The following is a 20,036-nucleotide window of genomic DNA, read 5'->3' as shown; positions in this document are numbered from 1 at the left end:
GCAGTGTCTAACTAATTTATTTTAATCTAAAGTATCAGTAACCAGTGATTGAGCAAAACAAGAAAAAAGCTTTTTAACAAATTAAAAAAAAAAACTTGAACATTGAGAAATTGCTTCCTATAGAGCCTACAATGTGTTAGCAATGTCAAGTTTCATCTCTGGATTTGCTTAACGATGTTTTAGCATTAAAGTGTTGGAAATTACTTCTGGATTAAAAAGTCATTTTTTCTGAATGTTGTGTTTCAAAGAAAAGTTTTCTTTGCTATTTCAAAAAGATAAGCTGTAAATTAAAGTGTAATATTAGCTTGTAAACATGTAAAAAAAAATTCTTTTCACTGAAATTTACCTTTCTTCAGGATTTTGTTTGTATTAACATCACAATATCCCCATTGCTTGAAATAGCTCTTGTCACATAGTAGGGGCTCAATAAATACTGGTAGAAGGAAAGCATGTCTTTGATATTAAAAATAGTAGCTGTTAATTACTAAAATATCAAGCTAGTTCCTCAGAGGGAAAAAAAAATCTCTTAATCTGTAATACTAACATACCACTAGAAAATTTAAATAATTTCTAAAACGAGGTACAGAAAAAAGTGCCAAAATCCCTTTTACCAAAGTTAAATTCTATTCTCGGTTAATCATAAACACTAGCTATCAGTAATAATATTTTTACAGCTCCTGAATTCATAAAATCATTTCTATTACTTTATGTAGAAACTGATGCCATTTAGAAGCTCAAGTTTTTTCTGAATTACCTAAAGGAAATGACAATGTCCTTTATGTAATTAAAAAAATTTTTTTTGCCTATTTGGGCTATAATAGCAATGTACCTTCAAGGTAAGTTAAGAAATACAGAATATCTATGTTTTCGATTCTATTATTAGCAGAGGCTAGTAAAACTTCCACATCTTTTTATGACTAGATGTTCAATTTTTAGGTAATTCAAAGCAGTATGCACATCATTGAAATCATATGAAAAGACTGAAAAGCAATAAACCAAGCCCAAATAATTAACTTTAATTTTAGACCACTAAAATTTAAAACACTAAACTATCTTCTACTCTTATCCTTCTAATATTGCTTCCCTGACTCTTAAATTCTGGAAATAGACAAATGACCAATATTTTTTTAATAAGAAAATTATAGTTTTATTTTATTTGTTTGCAAACATGTTATATAATGCCGTGTTTAAGTTAGATTCAAACTTTTCTTGAGATGCACTTTTAAAAAAATTAACACATTATTTCAACAAAAAAATCTAATTTAGAATTATGCTAGAATCTGCTGGTTTTCTAGGTGGAAACTCTGTAAAAGGTTACTATCACATATTGATGACAAGAAGAAATAAATTCCTTGATTGTGCAAAGAAGAACCTGCTTGTTTGATTAGAGATAGAAAATTCTCCTCCTGATTAGGCAGAATTTAGGAACAGTATGGGGCATGAGACATAACATCTTCTTTCTCCTGATACTCAGAAAATAGAAGCAGAGAGATCAAAATATTTTGCTCTACAGTGCTCAATTCAAATATTGAAGTACTGTTAATAACCTTAGCAGTCTACATAATATGGCCTAGACAGACTAGAATCTAATAGCATCAAATATGGCAAACAAATTAGCAGTTTTGAGAACTAACTGGAAGAAAGTGGGTTTGTAAAATTTATTTCAGGGTGAGACACCCAGAGTTCTTGATTAGAAAATAATAAGAAACAGTTGCAAAAGTCAGTTGCCCACCATGCCTATGTTCTTTTACATCCCTTCTATCATGAAAGTCTTATTTCTGACAGTAAAAGCTAATTTGCTTAAGAATAATTATTGAGATTTCTGACTTCTCTTTGTTTATCAGGAAAATAAAGACTGCAAGGCTGGGCTACCATATGTGTAAAACTACAGTCTAGTGTAGAAGAGAGGACAGGAAAAATGTGCCTGCCCAGACACCAGCACTACTGCAGAGCTTTAAAAAATAAACTAAGATACTCCTGCAACCCACAGGATATTATATCAAAACCTGAGACAGGAGCCTGGGAAGAAACATTTGTTCAACATCAGATGAGTCTAATGTTAAGAACTAAAGTCACTGACAAAGTCAGTGCCCTTGAAATAGTCCCCAGAACTTAAGAAAAACTCTCCAACGATATTCAGCTAGTCAACTAGTTTAGTCTATCTATATACAGCTATACCACATAGCATCACATTCACAACAATGTAGGTTGAATGGTCATCTAACCAAGAATACTAGAGGAGAAAAAAAGGGCTGGATAAAAATAGAGTACATTGGGCTTCCCTGGTGGCGCAGTGGTTGGGAGTCCGCCTGCCGATGCAGGGGACACGGGTTCGTGCCCCAGTCCGGGAGGATCCCGCATGCCACAGAGCGGCTAGGCCCGTTAGGCCCGTGAGCCATGGCCGCTGAGCCTGTGCGGCCGGAGCCTGTGCTCCGCAACGGGAGAGGCCACAACAGTAAGAGGCCCGCGTACCGCAAAAAAAAAAAAAAGAGTACTTTGAAAACTGACAGCTACTTCTTAGAAATCGTAGTATGTTAAAATAAACAAACGTAAAAGGAATTAAAAGAAGTGCCTTTTTACCCTGTAAGTATTCAAGAGTAGCAAGTAAATATTCTTCTGGAAAACCCTACTTCTAACCAAAAGCTAGAGTGATTGTCTATGGGTAGTTTCATTGTCTTATTGGTGAAACAGTTATAGAAACCTCAACTCCTGATCTTAGATGACGCATCCAGGAAATACATTATTATGAGTTCAATTAAGCCTGCTCACAGCAGGGGGAGAGAGAAAACTATGAAGAACAATTTCTTCTTTTATGTAGTTCACTTTCCTTTTTAATTTTGAATTATATACCTCCTCTTGGTTTGGGAGAAATCTCTGATCTTAGGGATGGTGAAAGGGATTTCACCTGAAATAACATTATTAATAAAAATGCACCTTCCCTCACATAAGCCTATAGTCAATTAGAAAGTAAAGAGGGTACAAAGATAGGTTGTTAAAAAAAACCCAGCAACCTCACCAAAAGTGGCAACATCAGGGAAATACTCCTAAGAAGAGTATAGGAAAGCACAAGAATGCACCATAACTTTCTTTGAGCTAGCACATTTTGCATAGTAAGCACAGTTGACCCTTGAACAACACGGCTTTGAGCTGTGCAGGTCCTCTTATTTGTGGAGTTTTACAAGTAAATACGTAGTACAGCACAACACTACGTGCAGTTGGTTGAATCTGCCCATGTGAAACCACAGAAATGGAGGGCCCACTGTAAAGTTATACATGGATTTTGGACAATGTGAAAGGTCGGCACCCCTAACCCCTGCGTTGTTCAAGGGTCAACTGTATATTCAACACAAATTTCCTTCAGTCTAAAAGACAAGGCACTGTATGATCTTAGTCATACAAAAAAAAATTTTTTAAAGAAAAAAACTGATCTATGGTGATACAAATTACAAAGTCTGTGTATGTGTGTGTGTGTGAGTGACTGACTCGAAAGTGTCACTAGGGAATTTTGGGGGTAATGGAAACATTATATTTTGTCTGGGGTGAAAGATGATGTGGGGGTGTACAATTCTCAAAACTCACTGAACTGAACACAGGAACTATGCATTTTATTGTATGTTAATTAAGCCTTATTAAAGAGCAGACCAACCCAATACTGGAGATCAAGGACCTGAGGCAGAAGTACAAAGCTAACCAGGTTTTGAGGCTTCTTAGAAATTGGGGCTTCACAAATTGGTTGCTTTATTTGGTTTAAAAGAGAGTTGAGGGCTTCCCTGGTGGCGCAGTGGTTGAGAGTCCGCCTGCCGATGCGGGGGACGCGGGTTCGTGCCCCGGTCCGGGAGGATCCCGCGTGCCGCGGAGCGGCTGGGCCCGTGGGCCATGGCCGCTGGGCCCGTGGGCCATGGCCGCTGGGCCTGCGCGTCCGGAGCCTGTGCTCCGCAACGGGAGAGGCCACAACAGTGAGAGGCCCGCGTACAGCAAAAAACAAACAAAAAAAAAGTGAGTTGAGTTCTTAGAATTCTATATGCTATTTTAATCTAATATAAATCCAAAGATTTATTCCAGAACAACTTTTAGATTATGTACTTTTCTCAATTACTGATTCCCCTGGCTTAAGTTCCATTACTATAGATGATGAAGAATGCATTATTCAAGATTTACCATATAGTTAGTCAAATAATGACATTATAAATATACATTACCACTTCACTTAACCACCTGAGAAGAAAAAATCAAACATGAACAGAAAAAAACCTGACCATTTACAACCCAAACTATTGGTCATTGGCACAGCACTAAACTTAGCACTTCCAGAATGAACTGCAAGGATAGCATTAGAGTTCAAACAACTCAAAATGTTGATTGCTCAACCACTTTCCCAATTTCCCACACCTCCCCCAAAGAAATTAACTTTGAAGAGTTTATTTGATTAAGCAAAATTTGAAAGCAGAAGGATTAAAACGTGAAAAAGGTGGTGCAGAAATTAGCAGAGGTGGCACTACCTGAAAGCTCATCAGAAAGGGGAGTGAGAACAATATCAGGCAAGAAGGGTTTGGAAGTATGGATCAGAACAGGAGCACTTTTAGCACTGCGTATATAGGCCGATGGCAGAGCACATTCACCAATGGATCGGCTTCTCATGGCTTTAAAAAAGGAAAAGAAAGAAGTGGGGAAGGAAAAAAGAAGTGACTATAATGAAAGGCTTGTGTCACAGAAAAAGCAGCAACAGAGAAAACTAAAAGATACAAAGGAAGGAAATCTTAAATTAAAACATTTCAGCACGGCAAATACTGGCAAGCTGTACGAAAAGAAATTAGAGAACACATATGACATTTCGAATGTAAATTTTTTGGTGTAAAGCAGGAAAATTTTTTTTTTTTATTATTAGCAGTTACAATGGTATAGCATTAAAAACAGCAGACACTTTAATTAGCACTATGTTCTCAAAACCAAAGGTCAAAAAGTTCATCGAATGGAAACACTGAAAAGAACCAATATTAACAGTTTCAAGAAATTTTAGGTACCATATTTGGCATTTCTCTCAGCCACTCTGAGGCAATTCTGAGCCATTCTTCTTAATGAAGCTGAATTCCAAGAACAAATTCTTTCTTTCATACTTTTTTCTAATAAAGTTTCAAAGTCACTCATAGGTCTTTTTTAGAGAATTTTATGTAATTCATAATCTAAAGAATTAAATCTCATGGTTAGTATTTGTTCCTGGTAAAAGAATGCTTGATCAAATCAGTATCTCCTATTTATATTAAACTTAACAGTATAATTTTAAAATTTTAAGTAAAAACACAGAAAATAGAATTTGCAATAAGCATGAAGAATCGAGTTATTGAGAAAAATGTTTATGCTTATTCAAGTCTTAAGCATATTATGTAAAAATTTAAAAGATTAAATTTTTGAAGATAAAAACTTAAAAACTGGAATTAAAGAAAAATTGCATTTGTAGTTGTATTTGGTAATTTCTTAAAAGTAACCAGTTCACAAAATTAAAGACAAATTCTGACACACTTAGAAATAAATAATCAAGTTTATACTTCCCAAATATTTTTTAACTTAACTTTTAGTTTAGAGATTCTTGAATAAATGAAGGTATGTATGAATGGAGAATTTAAAAGAAACAATACTGCATAATATCCAGTGTAATAGTGACATTGATAAAAAAAATACATATATTTAAATGTTACCATCAATTCGAAATCTTAGATTTTTCTGATTATTAGAAACAGCTGGTTCCCCGATGGCTAAATCCCTTAGTCTGTCACACAAGGCCTTTGCAATCCAGCTGCAATATCCACGGAAACTCCTCCGCCTTCTGTTCTCCCACGTTGCTGCCACACAGAATTTTATACTGTTTCTTACAGATTTCATGCTCTTTTACAACAACATGGCCCTGTGAGTTCATAATACATTTGGTCTTCTTTTCTTCTTGACACTCCTTCATACATAAAATGTCATATCATCTGTGATGCTTTTAAGACTCTCCCACGTAATTAACTTACTAGCAATACAGCAATTACCAAAACAAACAAGAATTCCTTCTTTTACAAAGCTTACAATCTGTTTTTAGTGGACTGTACGTTTTATATGTCAGCCTCCTAACTTTTCAAAGGCAAAAACTATACCTTCTTATCTTTATAACTCTGGTGCCTGGCACATATGAGCTCAATAAATCTTTACTGAATGAGTATCTGTATTTGGGCAGCACAGCATAATCATTTGAAAAAAAAAAAGTTTTCATTGTGAACATATAGAGGAGAAAACCAAAAAAAGTATTAACCAAAAACTAGATGTATGTCATAGAGTTATAACTGGAAAAGGATAATTAGAGAGTCCCTAACCCCCAAATTTATCAATGTTGGCAAAATAAAGGATTCTTTAAGAGCAGCTTTCAGGTAAATTTATGTGCAGCAAAACATGGAAGGTTGGAATATATTAAGAAAAGGCAACAACATGCCTTCAGTGTATGGCTTTCTGTATAAGGTATTAAAGATAGGTATATTTTAAAATTGAAACCATACACAAAATGTCAGAATCTGACCCTACTCGTGATTTCCTGCTAGCTTCTTCTACCTCTCGTGAAAGCGACCAGCAATTTTATAATCCGATTTGAAATAAAAGTTATGTTGACTTCAAGGTAAATCATTTCTCAAAACTTAGAGCAAAGACATAAACACATAGGTAAAACTTGAAGTGCTGCTTATTAACACAAAAGGTAAAATGCCACCTACAGTTATAATCAGATGTGATTTTTAGAGATATTTCTTTTAAAACTAAATTGAATCAAATTTTCAATTCCACAGATGAATTACAAGTTTTTTGAATTTTTCCCTTGGGTTAGATAATTCCTTGGAGATAACAATTCCGTCTATTCCTTCTTTCTCACCACCAACCTGAAGGAAGAGCTTGGGCATTTCCCTTGGAACTTCTCCCATTATCACAATGGTGTAAGTTTGTGTTCTGATCCTGAATGAATTCTTCAGAAGTGCACCTCTCCATCTGCTACTGTACAACAGGTCTTTAAGCATACCTGGAAATCTGTCAAGTGCCTCACAGCTGTGCAACCTATGCTACAGAAAATGACTTACATGAATTAGCTCCTGGGATTTTGGGGATTTACTAACCTAAGCTTAGATCAGAGAATCTCTGTAAAGCCACTGAAACTGGTCTAACTTCAGTTAATTACCCTACAATAGTCTCTAAGTGTTCAAGTGAAAGGAAGAGTCACACGACTCTCACTTTAAATCAAAAGCTAGAAACGATTAAGTTTAGCGAGGAAAGCATGTCAAATGCCAAGACAGGCTGAAAGCTAGACTGCTTGCTCCAAACAGCCAAGTTGTGACTGCAAAAGAGGAAAAGTTCTTGAAGGAAATTAACAGTGAAAAGGCGAATGATAAGAAAGCAAAACAGCCTATTGCTGATATGGAGAAAGTTTTAGTTGTCTGGAAAGAAGATCAAGCCAGCCACAAGATTCTCTTAAGCCAAATCCCAATCCAGAGCCAGGCCCTAACTCTCTTCAATCCTAGGAAGGCTGAGAGAGGTGAGGAAGCTGCAGAAGAAAAGCATGAAGCTAGCAGAGTTGGTTCATGAGATTTAAGGAAAGAAGCCATCTTCATAACATAAAAGTGCAAGTGGTGATGTAGAAACTGCAGCAAGCTATCGAAAAGATCTAACTAAGATCATTAATGAAGGTGGCTACATTACACAACAGATTTTCAATGTGGACACAACAGCCATCTATTGGAAGAAGATTCCATCAAGGACTTTCATAACTAGAGAGGAGGAGTCAATGTCTGGCTTAAAAGCTTCAAAGCACAGCCTGGCCCTCTTATTAGGGGATAATGCACCTGGGGACTTCAAGTTGAAGACAATGTTCATTTACCATTCTGAAAATCCTGGGGCCCTTAAGAATTACGCTAAGTCTACTCTGTGCTCTATCACTGGAACAACAAAGCCTGGATGACAGCACATCTGCTTGCAACATGGTTTACTGAATATTTTAAGCCCCACTGTCAAGACCTACTGCTCAGAAAAGATTCCTTTCAAAATATTACTGCTCATTGACAATGCACCTCATCACCCAAGAGCTCTGATGGAGATGTGCAATGAGATTCACATTGCTTTCATGTCTGCTAACACAACATCCATTCTGCAGCCCATGGATCAAACAATTATTTCAATTTTCAAGTCTTATTCTTTAAGATACATTTCGTAAGGCTATAGCTGCTATAGATGGTGATTCCTCTGATGAATCTGGGCAAAGTATAGATACACTGAAAACCTTCTGGAAACAAGAAAACCATTCTAGATGCCATTAAGAACAATGTGACTCATGGGAAGAGGTGAAAATGTCAACATTAACAGGAGTTTGGAAGAAGTTAATTCCAATCCTCATGGATGACTTTAGTGCAGGAAGTAACTGCAAATGTGGTAGAAAGCACAACAGAACTAGCCTGAGGATGGGACTGAGATAAAACTCAGTCTCAAGATAAAACTTTGAAGAGGAGTTTCTTCTTATGAGTGAGCAAAGAAAGTGGTTTCTTGAGGTGGAATCTACTCCTGATGAAGATGCTGTGAAGACTGTTGGAATGAGAACAAAGGATTGAGAGTATTATTAAAGTTTAGTTGATAAAGCTGTGGTAGGGTTTGAGGGGACTGACTCCAATTCTGAAAGAAATTCTAGTGAGTAAAATGCAATAAAACATCATTGCATACTACAGAGAAATCGTTTGTGAAAGGAAGAGTCGACCAATGCCATGGACTCCCTTAATGGTCTCACTTTAAGAAACTGTCACAGCCACCCCAGCCTTCAGCAACCACCACCCTGATCAGTCATCAGCCACCGGCAAAAAGACTATGAAGTACTGCAGATTCAGATTCATGGTTAGCATTTTGGGGCAATATTTTAAATTAAGGTATGTAACGTTGTTTCTTTAGACATAATGCTACTGAACACTTAACAGACTGCAGTATAGTGTAAACATAACCTTTATATGCACTGGGAAACCAAAAAATTCGTGTGACCCGCTTTATTGGGATATTTGCTTTATTGTGGTGGTCTGGAACCAAATCCGCACTTATCTCCTGAGGTCTGCCTGTACACTTTAATTTTTAAAAAGCAGTTTCAGGTTTACAGGAAAATTGAGTGGCAAGTACAAAGAGTTCCAATATATCCCCTTCTTCTCCCACCCCCACCTCGAGTTTCCCCAAGTACTGACATCTTTCATTGGTATAGTACATTTTCTACAACTGATGAGCTAATACTGATACAGTGTCATTAACAAAATCCACAGTTTACATTAGGGATCACTCTTTGTGTTGTACATTCTATGGGCTTTTGACAAATGTATAACATGTATGCACCATTACGGTATCATACAGAATACTTTCACTGCTCTAAAAACCCCCTGTGCTCCACCTATTCGTCCCTCCTTGTTGCCCTGCTCCCCACCTCCACCCCTGGTAATCAGTAATCTTTTTATTGTCTCTTTAGTTTTCCCTTTTCCAGAATATCATATAGTTGGAATCATAGTGTATGTAACCTTTTCAGATTGGCTTCTTTCACTTAGCAATATGCATCTGGAGCTCCTCCATATTTTTTCCATGGCCTGATAGCTCACTTTTTATATTCAAAGAATAATATTCCACCGTGTGGATGTACCACTGTTTGTTAATTCATTCACCTATTTAAGAATATGTTGGTTGATTCCAAATTCTGGCATAAATTCCGAGTTTATGAATAAAGTTGCTTTAAATATTTGAGTGCCAATGTTTGTGTGGACATACGTTTTCAACTTACTTGGGTAAATGCCAAGGATGGTTTGATTCTATGGTAAGAGTATGTTTAGTTTTCTAGGAAACTACCAAACTGTCTTCCAAAGTGGCGGTACCATTCCCACGAGCAATGAGAGTTACTGTTGCTCCATATTCTTGTCAGCATTTCATGTTATCAATGTTCTGGATTTCAGCCATTCTAATAAATATGTAGCGGTATCTCATTGTTTTAAGGGCAATTTAATTCCAAATCCTATAGATTAAACCTACAGACATATCCGTATGTAAGCACAAAGTATAGAAATATACATGACTATATTCTGTACCATTTTTAACAGCACAAAATTGGAAATAAACTAAAAGTCCATCTTCAGGATACAGGTTAAATTATGGTACTGACATGTAATGAAATCTGATGCAAGGAGTTCAACATTTTCTAGTATTAGTATTTTCCAACTTTATGCAGCTATCTTTCTAAACTAAGTTTGTAATGCTGGTCATTCTGACTGGTGTGAGATGATATCTCATTGTAGTTTTGATTTGCATTTCTCTAATGATTAATGATGTTGAGCATTCTTTCATGTGTTTGTTGGCAATCTGTATATCTTCTTTGGAGAAATGTCTATTTAGGTCTTCTGCCCATTTTTGGATTGGGTTGTTTGTGTTTTTGATATTGAGCTGCACGAACTGCTTGTAAATTTTGGAGATTAATCCTTTGTCAGTTGCTTCATTTGCAAATATTTTCTCCCATTCTGAGGGTTGTCTTTTTGTCTTGTTTATGGTTTCCTTTGCTGTGGTAATGCTTTAACTTTTTATTTGATAGGTTAGTCCAATGAGCAAGCCAGGCAAGACTGTTTTAACATAGGTATCAGAAAGTAATCAGTCAGGTATACTTTTAAGATGAGTATTTTACTCACACATGCTTTTATACAGATTAGATATATGCCAACATGTTAGCAATGATTTCTTCTCATTAGACACCTAATATGTTTTTATGCTTCCTTAAACTTTACTTTCCACACTAAGCATAAATTACTTCTATAATCAGAAATATATGTATATGGAACTTTTTAAAAAGATTCTAGTTTTAAGTAAAATTTTAAAATTAAAAGAACAATTCCTTCTTAACCAATATAGAAATATTTTCTATAAACGTGACATTAACATAAAATGAAGAAAGGCATTTCAGATGTAATCAACATCTTCCCAAGAATTTCAAAATGTAATTCTATACCAAAATTAAATTATATTAATTTGTATCCATCAATATCCTTTTTCCTTGTATAATCTCTCATTCTTCTGGCTTGACATATACAATCAATATAATTCTATGGTTATTTTATAGGCAGAAGACAATTGTGAAAATATTCTTTTGAACAATTTTAAACATTTTTAATTCTTCTAACATCTTTAATTTAATTATTCTCTTTCTACTTTTGTTTCTTCCTTTAGAACTGTAATTCTTAACACTTTAGAACCCATCATTTCATAGAAGACACGTCCTACAACAACGTTTTTAAATTTCTTTAAAATAGTAGTGTTTTTCACTGATTACCATCAAATATAGATATATTCCCACAGAAAATTCTCCTTCCACAGAATCACAGATTGCAAAGCCTGAAGTAACTTCAAGCAATTTTGTTTCAGGCATGTGAGATATTATCATACCCACTATACAGATGAAGTAAATAACGCCTAGAAAGTTCAGTAAATTATTCAAGGTTATCTAGCTATTTAGTGATGAAAGAGTGAAAAAAAAGATCAGGACAAAGTCCTCGTTTTTCCTTGCAGCACTCTTTCTACTACAGTGAAGACCAAGTTATAAATCTCTGAGAGGAAAAGGAATAAGATGGTAACTAGGTCCACAGTATGCTGAGTGATCCTACATCCAGAAATTCTTCCCATCATAGAAATTTCTTCCATGCTTGTTAAAGGCAGCAAGGAACCTAGCAGTATGCTCCACCTTGGCCTCAGCTGCCTACAAGTAGAGAGCGTGAATTCCTCACTGGAAGTTTGTGAAGCCAATATAATTGTATAATTGTAGCACTGAAAATAAGCTACCTAATTTTCCATGTTTATGAGTATATTCACTTAGTAGAAACTATATCAATTAATACATGAGTTCTGTAAACTGAATCAGAGTTCTACTTCAATTCTGTAAAGTAACGGTTTAAAATTATTGATATCAACAGTAAAATAAACTACATGAAAACAATAATGTAAGACACATCTTAATAGCATAAAGTGATAACACAGCATGTCATCAGACTCCAAGTATTACTGAAAAAAAGGTTTTCCTATGGAAGTTTTTCACTTAACAACAAAAACCAACAGATAAGAAAACAGTGTATTTATATACATTGTTACTAAGGACTATAAACGCATTGCCCCATACAATTCTCATGATTTTAAAGAGTACATACCAACAGTTTTTTGCCGTACTATACTCCTCGCCTTTTCTGTTCCTGGGGAACCAGTGGTTGTTGCACTTCTCTGTCTCATTGGGGCTTGGCCAGGCTGATCGCGACTCCATCCTCTAGAAAATGACTTGTCAACTGAAACTTTCTGAAATTCATGTCCCACTCCTAGAAATGCAGATTTTCAATCTCAGTGTACCGTCACCGTATCAATAATCTCTTTGAATTATGTGTGCCACTTTGCCTCAGACTCTTAGGTTTACTCATAAAGTAACTAGATAAAATGCTTGCGTACTATAAGGTTTTTCTGAACTTCATTTCCATGTTCCAAAACTGAGGCAGATTTTTAAAAATACAACATCAACAATAAACGATTATAAATCCTCTACCACTCACTTGCTTCATATAGAAGTGAAATATTTGGACAGGCAAAAAAGGATGGAAAATGAGCTAACCAAAATCCATCCTGTGGTGGAAGTCACTCTATCTCTACCTGCCAATAATAGCCACTTGGAAAATAAACAGTACAGGAAAAAGTAGTTTGGTCACACACTTAGCACTCTGGACTATTGTTAAGTATGAAATGTGACTCAGATGTAATCTCTAGACTGCAACTAATTATTAAGAGTGAAAAATACTAGCAAACCCAGAATTATAAGGACATGTTTTTATGATATAATCACTATGTTACTATCCCTCTCCAGCTTTTTAACATTAGGCAGGTATATAATCCACATCCAGGGAATGTTTGCTTTTGTTAAAACTAAGAAAATGCTTTTAAAAGAATTTCTCACACAATTCTTTTTAAATAGAGTAACATGAAATCACTTTCTATGTTTCAATAAAAAATTGTGTATGATAAAAAGGGGGCTTCCCTGGTGGCGCAGTGGTTGAGAGTCCGCCTGCCAATGCAGGGGACACGGGTTTGTGCCCCGGTCTGGGAAGATCCCACATGCCGCGGAGCGGCTAGGCCCGTGAGCCATGGCCACTGAGCCTGCACGTGTGCTCTGCAACGGGAGAGGCCACAACAGTGAGAGGCCTGCGTACCGCAAAAAAAAAAAAAAGGAAGAGTGTTTTATAACACATTTTGGTTAATTATTAAAAATAAAATATTTAAGATTCTGAATTATTTATGTAACTTTAGCTAGATATGTACAGAATACTTTATTTCTCATCAAAATTACTGTTGAATTTAAGGCTCTTCAAGAACAATGACAAGGTACCTACATGTTTCACTGTTGAAAATTTTTAACCTTCAGCGTAAATTAAGGAGGGAATAATTAAGAGAAAATATAACTTTTACCTTCACACCTCTCCCTGGCTTAATTTTCCCAGACCAAATTATTTAAACAAATTTATATGGAGCACCTTTGTGAACAACTCTTACCTTTCCCTTTGTGCTTTTTTTGTTTCTGTTCACTCAGCTTATCCAATGGTAAATCACTGAGATCCAAACTATATAAATTTCTAGCTAAAACTTTAGTTAGTGTCTCCATAGTCAATGACCATTCAGTGGCTAACTCTTCCCAATAGGTCAACGATGACAATACTGAGAGTAAGTCATCCCAAAGTTCTCGGGAGATGTACACATTTAGATTTGCTTTAATCCAGGCAACTATAAGAGTCTATAAAGACAAATAATCAGAAATAACAATGAAATATATTCAAAATCAATTATTAAAAAATTACACCAAAACAAGCAGAACTTTAAATCATATAATATCCATGATATCCTTTCTTGGTACATAATACTTATAAAAGTAATTCAAACACTCATTAGTACCTACTATAAATTTCAACAACTGCCAATTCCCAACATTCTGGCATTAGGACAAGTTACCAAAACTGAAAAGAAATCTCCCTGAAGTTTAACTACCCTTCATGCTGCATTATGTTAATGTTAAATAAATGTTGTTTAAAAAGACATAAAAGTCTCCACACTATTACGTGTTGAAATTATTGAGTAGTTAGTAGTTATTGAACTAAAACAACAAAACCTACATTCTCCAATTAAAGATGGGAATCACTAACTATACAATTTGAATATTCTAAAAAAAAAGTTACTAGAGATGTATTTAACTTACTGAAATGTGTTTTTGAAAACTTAAACGTAAACTGAAGGATAAAATTAAATTTCATTTTAAAGACACCAGAGGAATTAAAGGTGTTCTGTAACAAATCCAATCACAGAATAAAAAACTTATTCATAAAAGGGCAGAAATTACTGACCAGGCTGTACCCCTGAGACTTTATAGATTTCTACCAAAGATATAATCCTCCTATTGAAGAAATAAGTCACAAAATAAGTTTTTCAAAAGTTTAACTCAACCAATTTTACTAAGGAATTCACATAAATTTATACATTAAATATAAAGATAAAAATGAGCAGAGTTTATGAAATAAAACAGTAATAACGAGTGGCCCTCCATTCTATTTTTAAACATTCAGAGTACAAAAAAGTTATTCCATGTAGCAAGCTAAAATTTTACATTCCAATAGCACCCACCATTGGGTTAGTGCTAACCATGGCAGTGGGGGTGGGGAACTCATGAAGTCAAGAGGAGTTTAGATAATAAATGTAGCTGGTTTCAAAGACTTATACGCTACCATCACAGAATTTTAGGTGAACCAGCATATCTGGGGAAAAAAATGATCATTTGAATGGCTACACTAATGGACAAGAATGGGAGCTGAGATAGCTTTTATCCTTGACATTAAGAACCATTTTATCCATGTATTTGTATTTAATGTGTCATCTTTAAAAAAAATACTACTTTACTTTCTATTTTCCAAATAATCCATAATACATTTAAAGTCAGTGCTCTATCCTTAGGGTGGAAAACACAGCATATAATTCCTATATAATCAACTACCACTGATACTTCAAATGAAGACGTGAAGAGAATAAAGTCTTTCAGAATAGCATGGTAAGAAAGAATCGTGATTTACTACTTTTTCTTTACTACAGAAGGACTTAAAGTCTTGTTTTTCGAACAATCCCAGAGACCTGGAAACTCATAATGCAAACAATCAAGCCATTATCATGGAGCCTTCTGGCAGCTTTCTGCAATCATACATAAGTGTACCACACAGGAGATAAATATAATCAGCTTGTTTTAACACTTTTTTCACAGATCTGATTGATATTTCCTCTATAAGGTTGTGAGCTTGTATGTATGGCAAATAGTCTATTTAGATAAGCAACTTTTATTTGGCTCTACAAAAAATTATTTAATATGAAATGATTTCTGATTTAAAGCTTTCTTCCCAGGTAGTAAGTTCAGGGCTCAATGAGTCTTAAGAAAAAATACATATCTATCCACCTATTTATCTATTTATTTATTTATTTTTATTGCCTGGAAAAGTGGTCCTGCAAGTCGACCTGCCAAGGTCATATTTTTTTTTCCCTGGAACTGTAGAAAAGCTTGTGACGGCATCTTCAGTACAGACTCCGTGACTCTGAGCAACACAAGCAGCATCTGTTCCCTTAAAGTAAAAAAATTAATTAATGTTTCCTTTTTGCATATGTTTACTTTTGGTTAATGAATAACTTTCAAATTAATATTTGTTATAAAAATGTTATTACCTTTCAATAACTCAAATACCAAATATCTTTCAAAATTTTAGAATTCTTTAAATATTAAAATATAAAATTCCATTTTATAAATCTATATCAGCCATTTTTAAGCGATTTCTCAGCCACAATACCTCTCACCAAATAAAAATTTATACAACAGCTGATGAATTGGGAGTGAGAATATGGAGACTGCTCCCATCCTTCCACCCCACAAATCAAATAGTGACCTTAGGGAGCTGTCTGAAGAACACTCACCTGTCTATACAATACAATTCTACCTTGATACCTGTCCATCTCATCCATCTTTACAATATGGAGAACAACTGCATATCTAGAATTGTACCAGGTTCAATTTCAAAAATTATATGATATTTTAAGGCTAACAGATCACAATAAGCCTGACAAGTAATCAAGAACCATCACCCTATTGCTTCTTTCCATCCTTTTTCGTTTAGCCATCTTTCAATTCTTTATCCTCTTTGTGTACTGCAAGTCAAGCCAACCCTATTATATTATTCTTATCTTGCCTCTTCCTCCTAGATGCTTAAGACCATAAAACTACCTTATTTGCACCTGATAATTCAAAAACTGATGCAACCACATACAAAAAAAAAAAAAAAAAAAAAAAAAAAAAAAAAAAGAAGTCTGACAAGGGGATTTCAGTTGGGTGTATAGTCAGACTAACAACCTAAGTCTATCAAGCCTCCTCCTCTCTGGCTTATTTGCAGGCCCATTCTAGGCATAGCAATATGTGGGACAGTCCATGTGAGAAATGCAGCAGAGGCAGCAAGAAATCCCAGATCTAATATCATGGTTTTTCTGGGAAGTAAGTGCAGAATTAAATATAAAAGTATCACTCAATGAAAAATATCCTGAATTTATTAACCAAACAAACGTATGCATTCAACTCATAAAAATCAGAGGTAACATGTTTGTAACCTTAGGCTTCTAGCTTCACTATATGAAATGAAAAGCCATTTAAAGTCAACCACATATTCAATAAAGAATAGGTTTTCCAAATAAATCTTTCTGATTTGTAGTCAAACCATAATTCACTCATATATTATTAGATAACTTTTCACTTTATAATACAATAATGATTTTAATTCATAAAGTCTTATAAATTCAATGTAAATATGTGAGAAATCTTTCATAATGCTATGACTTCAAGGGAACTTATAAAATTTTTAAAAATTCTAAAATTGTGTTCCACATAGCAAGTCTCTCACTTTAACGTGAACCAACAGCATTGATTAAAAGCATATAAAAAGAAAAACAGGGGAAGGACTAACAAAAGAATGGTCAGTAGGACCACAGTTCAAATTTATGCTGTGTGAACAATGATAAATTACTTAATCTCTTTGTGCCTAAGAATCACCATGTAAAATTATCTACCTCATAGGGTGCTACAAGGATTAAGAAAGAAAACAGATGTAAAAAGATTAAAAAGATACCTGACACAGAAAAAGTGCTCCAAATCAGTTAATAATTCCTTTAGATGTAACTGTATCAATATTATGTTAATCAAAAGTTTTTTCAAAGTAAAACCATTTTCCCATATGTAACAAAACACCAAGTAGGCATATTCTTTGACTAAGTACCGCCAGTTTTTAAGAATCACTCAAAAGAGGAAAATTGCATACATACAAGGATGTTCATTATCCTCCCCTCCTCCAACAACAAAATAATTAACTACATATCCAGCAACAGGTGATTAGTTAAGAAAATTATGGTACATACATATGGCATAATACTATGTGACTGTGTGTGTGGTTTGGTGAACCAGATGTTCACCAAAAGGCAAACAATAATTACCTCTAGAGAGTGAGCTACTGGGCAACTTTTATTTTCTTTTTAAAACTTTTCTTTGTTTGAATTTTACAATGAACATGTATCATTTTTACAGAAACCGAAGAACTGCTCCTCATCTCTCTAAAAGGCCTCTTTTTTCATTCAATTAAACAAATATTTATAGAGTATCAGTAATATATGATACTATGCTAAGAAATGTAGGAAATATAAAAACAAGACAACCAGTATATATACCTTTCAGGGCATCTCAATTCAGTGAGGTAAATGGACATTTTACAAGTAATTTAGGAACTAAGACAATTTTGACAAGATCTACAACAGAGGTACAAATACAGAATGAAAACAAGTGAGCTGAAAAAATAAGGCTATGTGGAAAAAGGAAGGTAGAACCTAAGGATAGTTATGGTAACAATAGGAAAAGATGACAGGAATCAGACACTCTAAAGAAAAGTTCAGACTGTGCTCGAGAGACAGCAATTTGATAAAGCTGGGAGGTAGGATCTCATTCTGCAGGGTGGAGCTTAGGCTTGAGATAGGGCTAGAAAAATACTCAGGAGCCTGACTGTACAAAGCCTTGAATGCCAGGTTGAGGAATCAGGCATTTCATACATTCAGTCATTTACTTATTCATTCATTCACCCATATAAATTCATTTATTCATACATGCATGCCAGTATTCATTCCTGGGGGTGGCGGGCAGTGGGGGACGCCATCACATGCCCACTTTAGAAAGATAGACAAAGGCATCTTGTGGCAGTTTGATCAAAGATGTTTGAGATAAAGTGAAGGTGACCACTGTGTCATCATGATTATTACATAAAATACTATATTTATTCACTCATTCATTCAATAATAGAAGCCTGTACAATATTGTTACAAGCCCTCTTCACAGGCACTATTCCTCTAGAATTTACTATGCTCATATACACACACACACAAAAAAAGATAAGTATTTTTACCAAGTCTTTTTGTCCATTGATACTTGCACAACCATGAACCGATAAATGTTAAGAATTCGTTTACACATATCTGTGTGCTCATCCAGAAGATTTTTTATCTCATTTGCAGGTTCAAGAAGAAATATGTTTGAGGAGTTTATAATAAACACCTAAGATAAAAGAAATCATTAGTGATTCGTTACAGAATTTCAATGGGAAATTACTTATTCAAAGGGAAAACAACTCAAGATGCTGATCACTAGGTGATCTACAGCAAACTTAAAAGCATTAGACTGTAGGTTAGTTCTAACCCTGCTTCTACCATCAGCTTGATATTGCAAATTTAAGCTCATTAAATCTATTTTTATGTTTATCTAGACAAATATAAAATTACTAGTAGGCACCCGAAAAAAATAAGCCAAGTGAAAAACAGCATTTTTAAAAAGTGAGGGCGCTTTAATATAACAACCTGATTGTTGTCATAAAATGAAAAGAACAATAAAAATTAAAAATTGTTTAGGATAAAAGATGATACCTCAATCAAGATGGACTTTCTGAATGAGGTGTTCAACACCATCTATTCTCTTTTTTCATGTTTATTGACTATGTGTGCATATCTGTTTTGGTAATAACAGACTGCATATTATAGTACTACTAACCAGGGTCCATCAATATGTATCTTTAATTAAATTCATTATAATCAAATCATTAATTGTATTTTGTTACTGAGGAGAAAGTTGTTATAATGGTGACAGGTATGTGCAAAGGTTTTCAAAGACACTTTGGAGGAACGGAACATTACATCTATTGTGAACCTAGGACATTTACATCTTCTACACCCATAACTCTGATTTAAATCCCCTGGATGAACTCCATGGCAAAATACAGTTGTAAAATCATGTGAGAAAAGAACATTAAGCTAACTTTAAAATTGGGAAAAGAGCTGACTCTGTAAGTCTAACAACACTAAGAAAAGCAAAAAAGAGGCACAAATAACATTAGAAATAAAATATGGACATACCTACATAGCCAGTAGAGAATTTTAAAATGATAGTTCAGTGAATAACTTTATGTCAATAAAATTGAAAATTTAATAAAATGGATTATTTTTTAGATAAAACATAAATAGCCAAAACTGACTCAAGAAGAAATACAAAAGACGTATATATCAATACTATGAAAGAAAGGGAACTGGTAATGAAGGTATCCCTGATCCATCCCTAAACACCAGGCCTACACTGCTTTATAGGCAGAGTTTTGCCCAGCTTCCCAGTAGATGATCCCTATTTTACACAAGCTGTTTCAGAGATAAATAAACTACCCAATTTATTTTTATAAAACTATAATCCAGTTATCAAAAACAGACAAGGACTACATAAGACAAGTAAAGAAGAGACCAATATCACTTATGAACATATAGACAAAAATCTTCAAAAAACAGCAGCAATTCAAATTGATCAAAATATAATACTTTATGACCAAGTAGTTATTTACCCCAGAAATGTAAGGATG

General features: G+C 34.6%; 1 protein-coding gene across 8 annotated transcripts in view; it reads right to left on the bottom strand.

Annotated features, from left to right (window-relative positions):
* The window catches only part of RALGAPA1 (Ral GTPase activating protein catalytic subunit alpha 1), a 219,420-nt gene that overhangs the window by 113,450 nt on the left and 85,934 nt on the right, over positions 1 to 20,036 (bottom strand). For all 8 annotated transcript variants that reach the window (XR_003005576.1, XM_024762042.1, XM_024762043.1 and 5 more), the window contains 4 exons: positions 18,546 to 18,694; positions 15,554 to 15,683; positions 13,585 to 13,822; positions 12,204 to 12,365 (listed from right to left, as the gene is read on the bottom strand). Coding sequence is in view for 7 of the 8 variants with exons in the window: in XM_024762042.1 (XP_024617810.1) it covers positions 12,204 to 12,365; positions 13,585 to 13,822; positions 15,554 to 15,683; positions 18,546 to 18,694 (679 nt within the window). In the remaining variant the exon portion in view is untranslated. The remainder of the gene's footprint in view (positions 1 to 12,203; positions 12,366 to 13,584; positions 13,823 to 15,553; positions 15,684 to 18,545; positions 18,695 to 20,036) is intronic.

Source organism: Neophocaena asiaeorientalis, unplaced genomic scaffold, assembly GCF_003031525.2.
Source record: "Neophocaena asiaeorientalis asiaeorientalis breed wild unplaced genomic scaffold, Neophocaena_asiaeorientalis_V1.1 scaffold190, whole genome shotgun sequence".
In the NCBI taxonomy this organism is placed as follows: domain Eukaryota; kingdom Metazoa; phylum Chordata; class Mammalia; order Artiodactyla; family Phocoenidae; genus Neophocaena; species Neophocaena asiaeorientalis.
The sequence above is the reverse complement of the archived record's forward strand: the minus strand, read 5'-3'. Positions and strand labels throughout refer to the sequence as shown.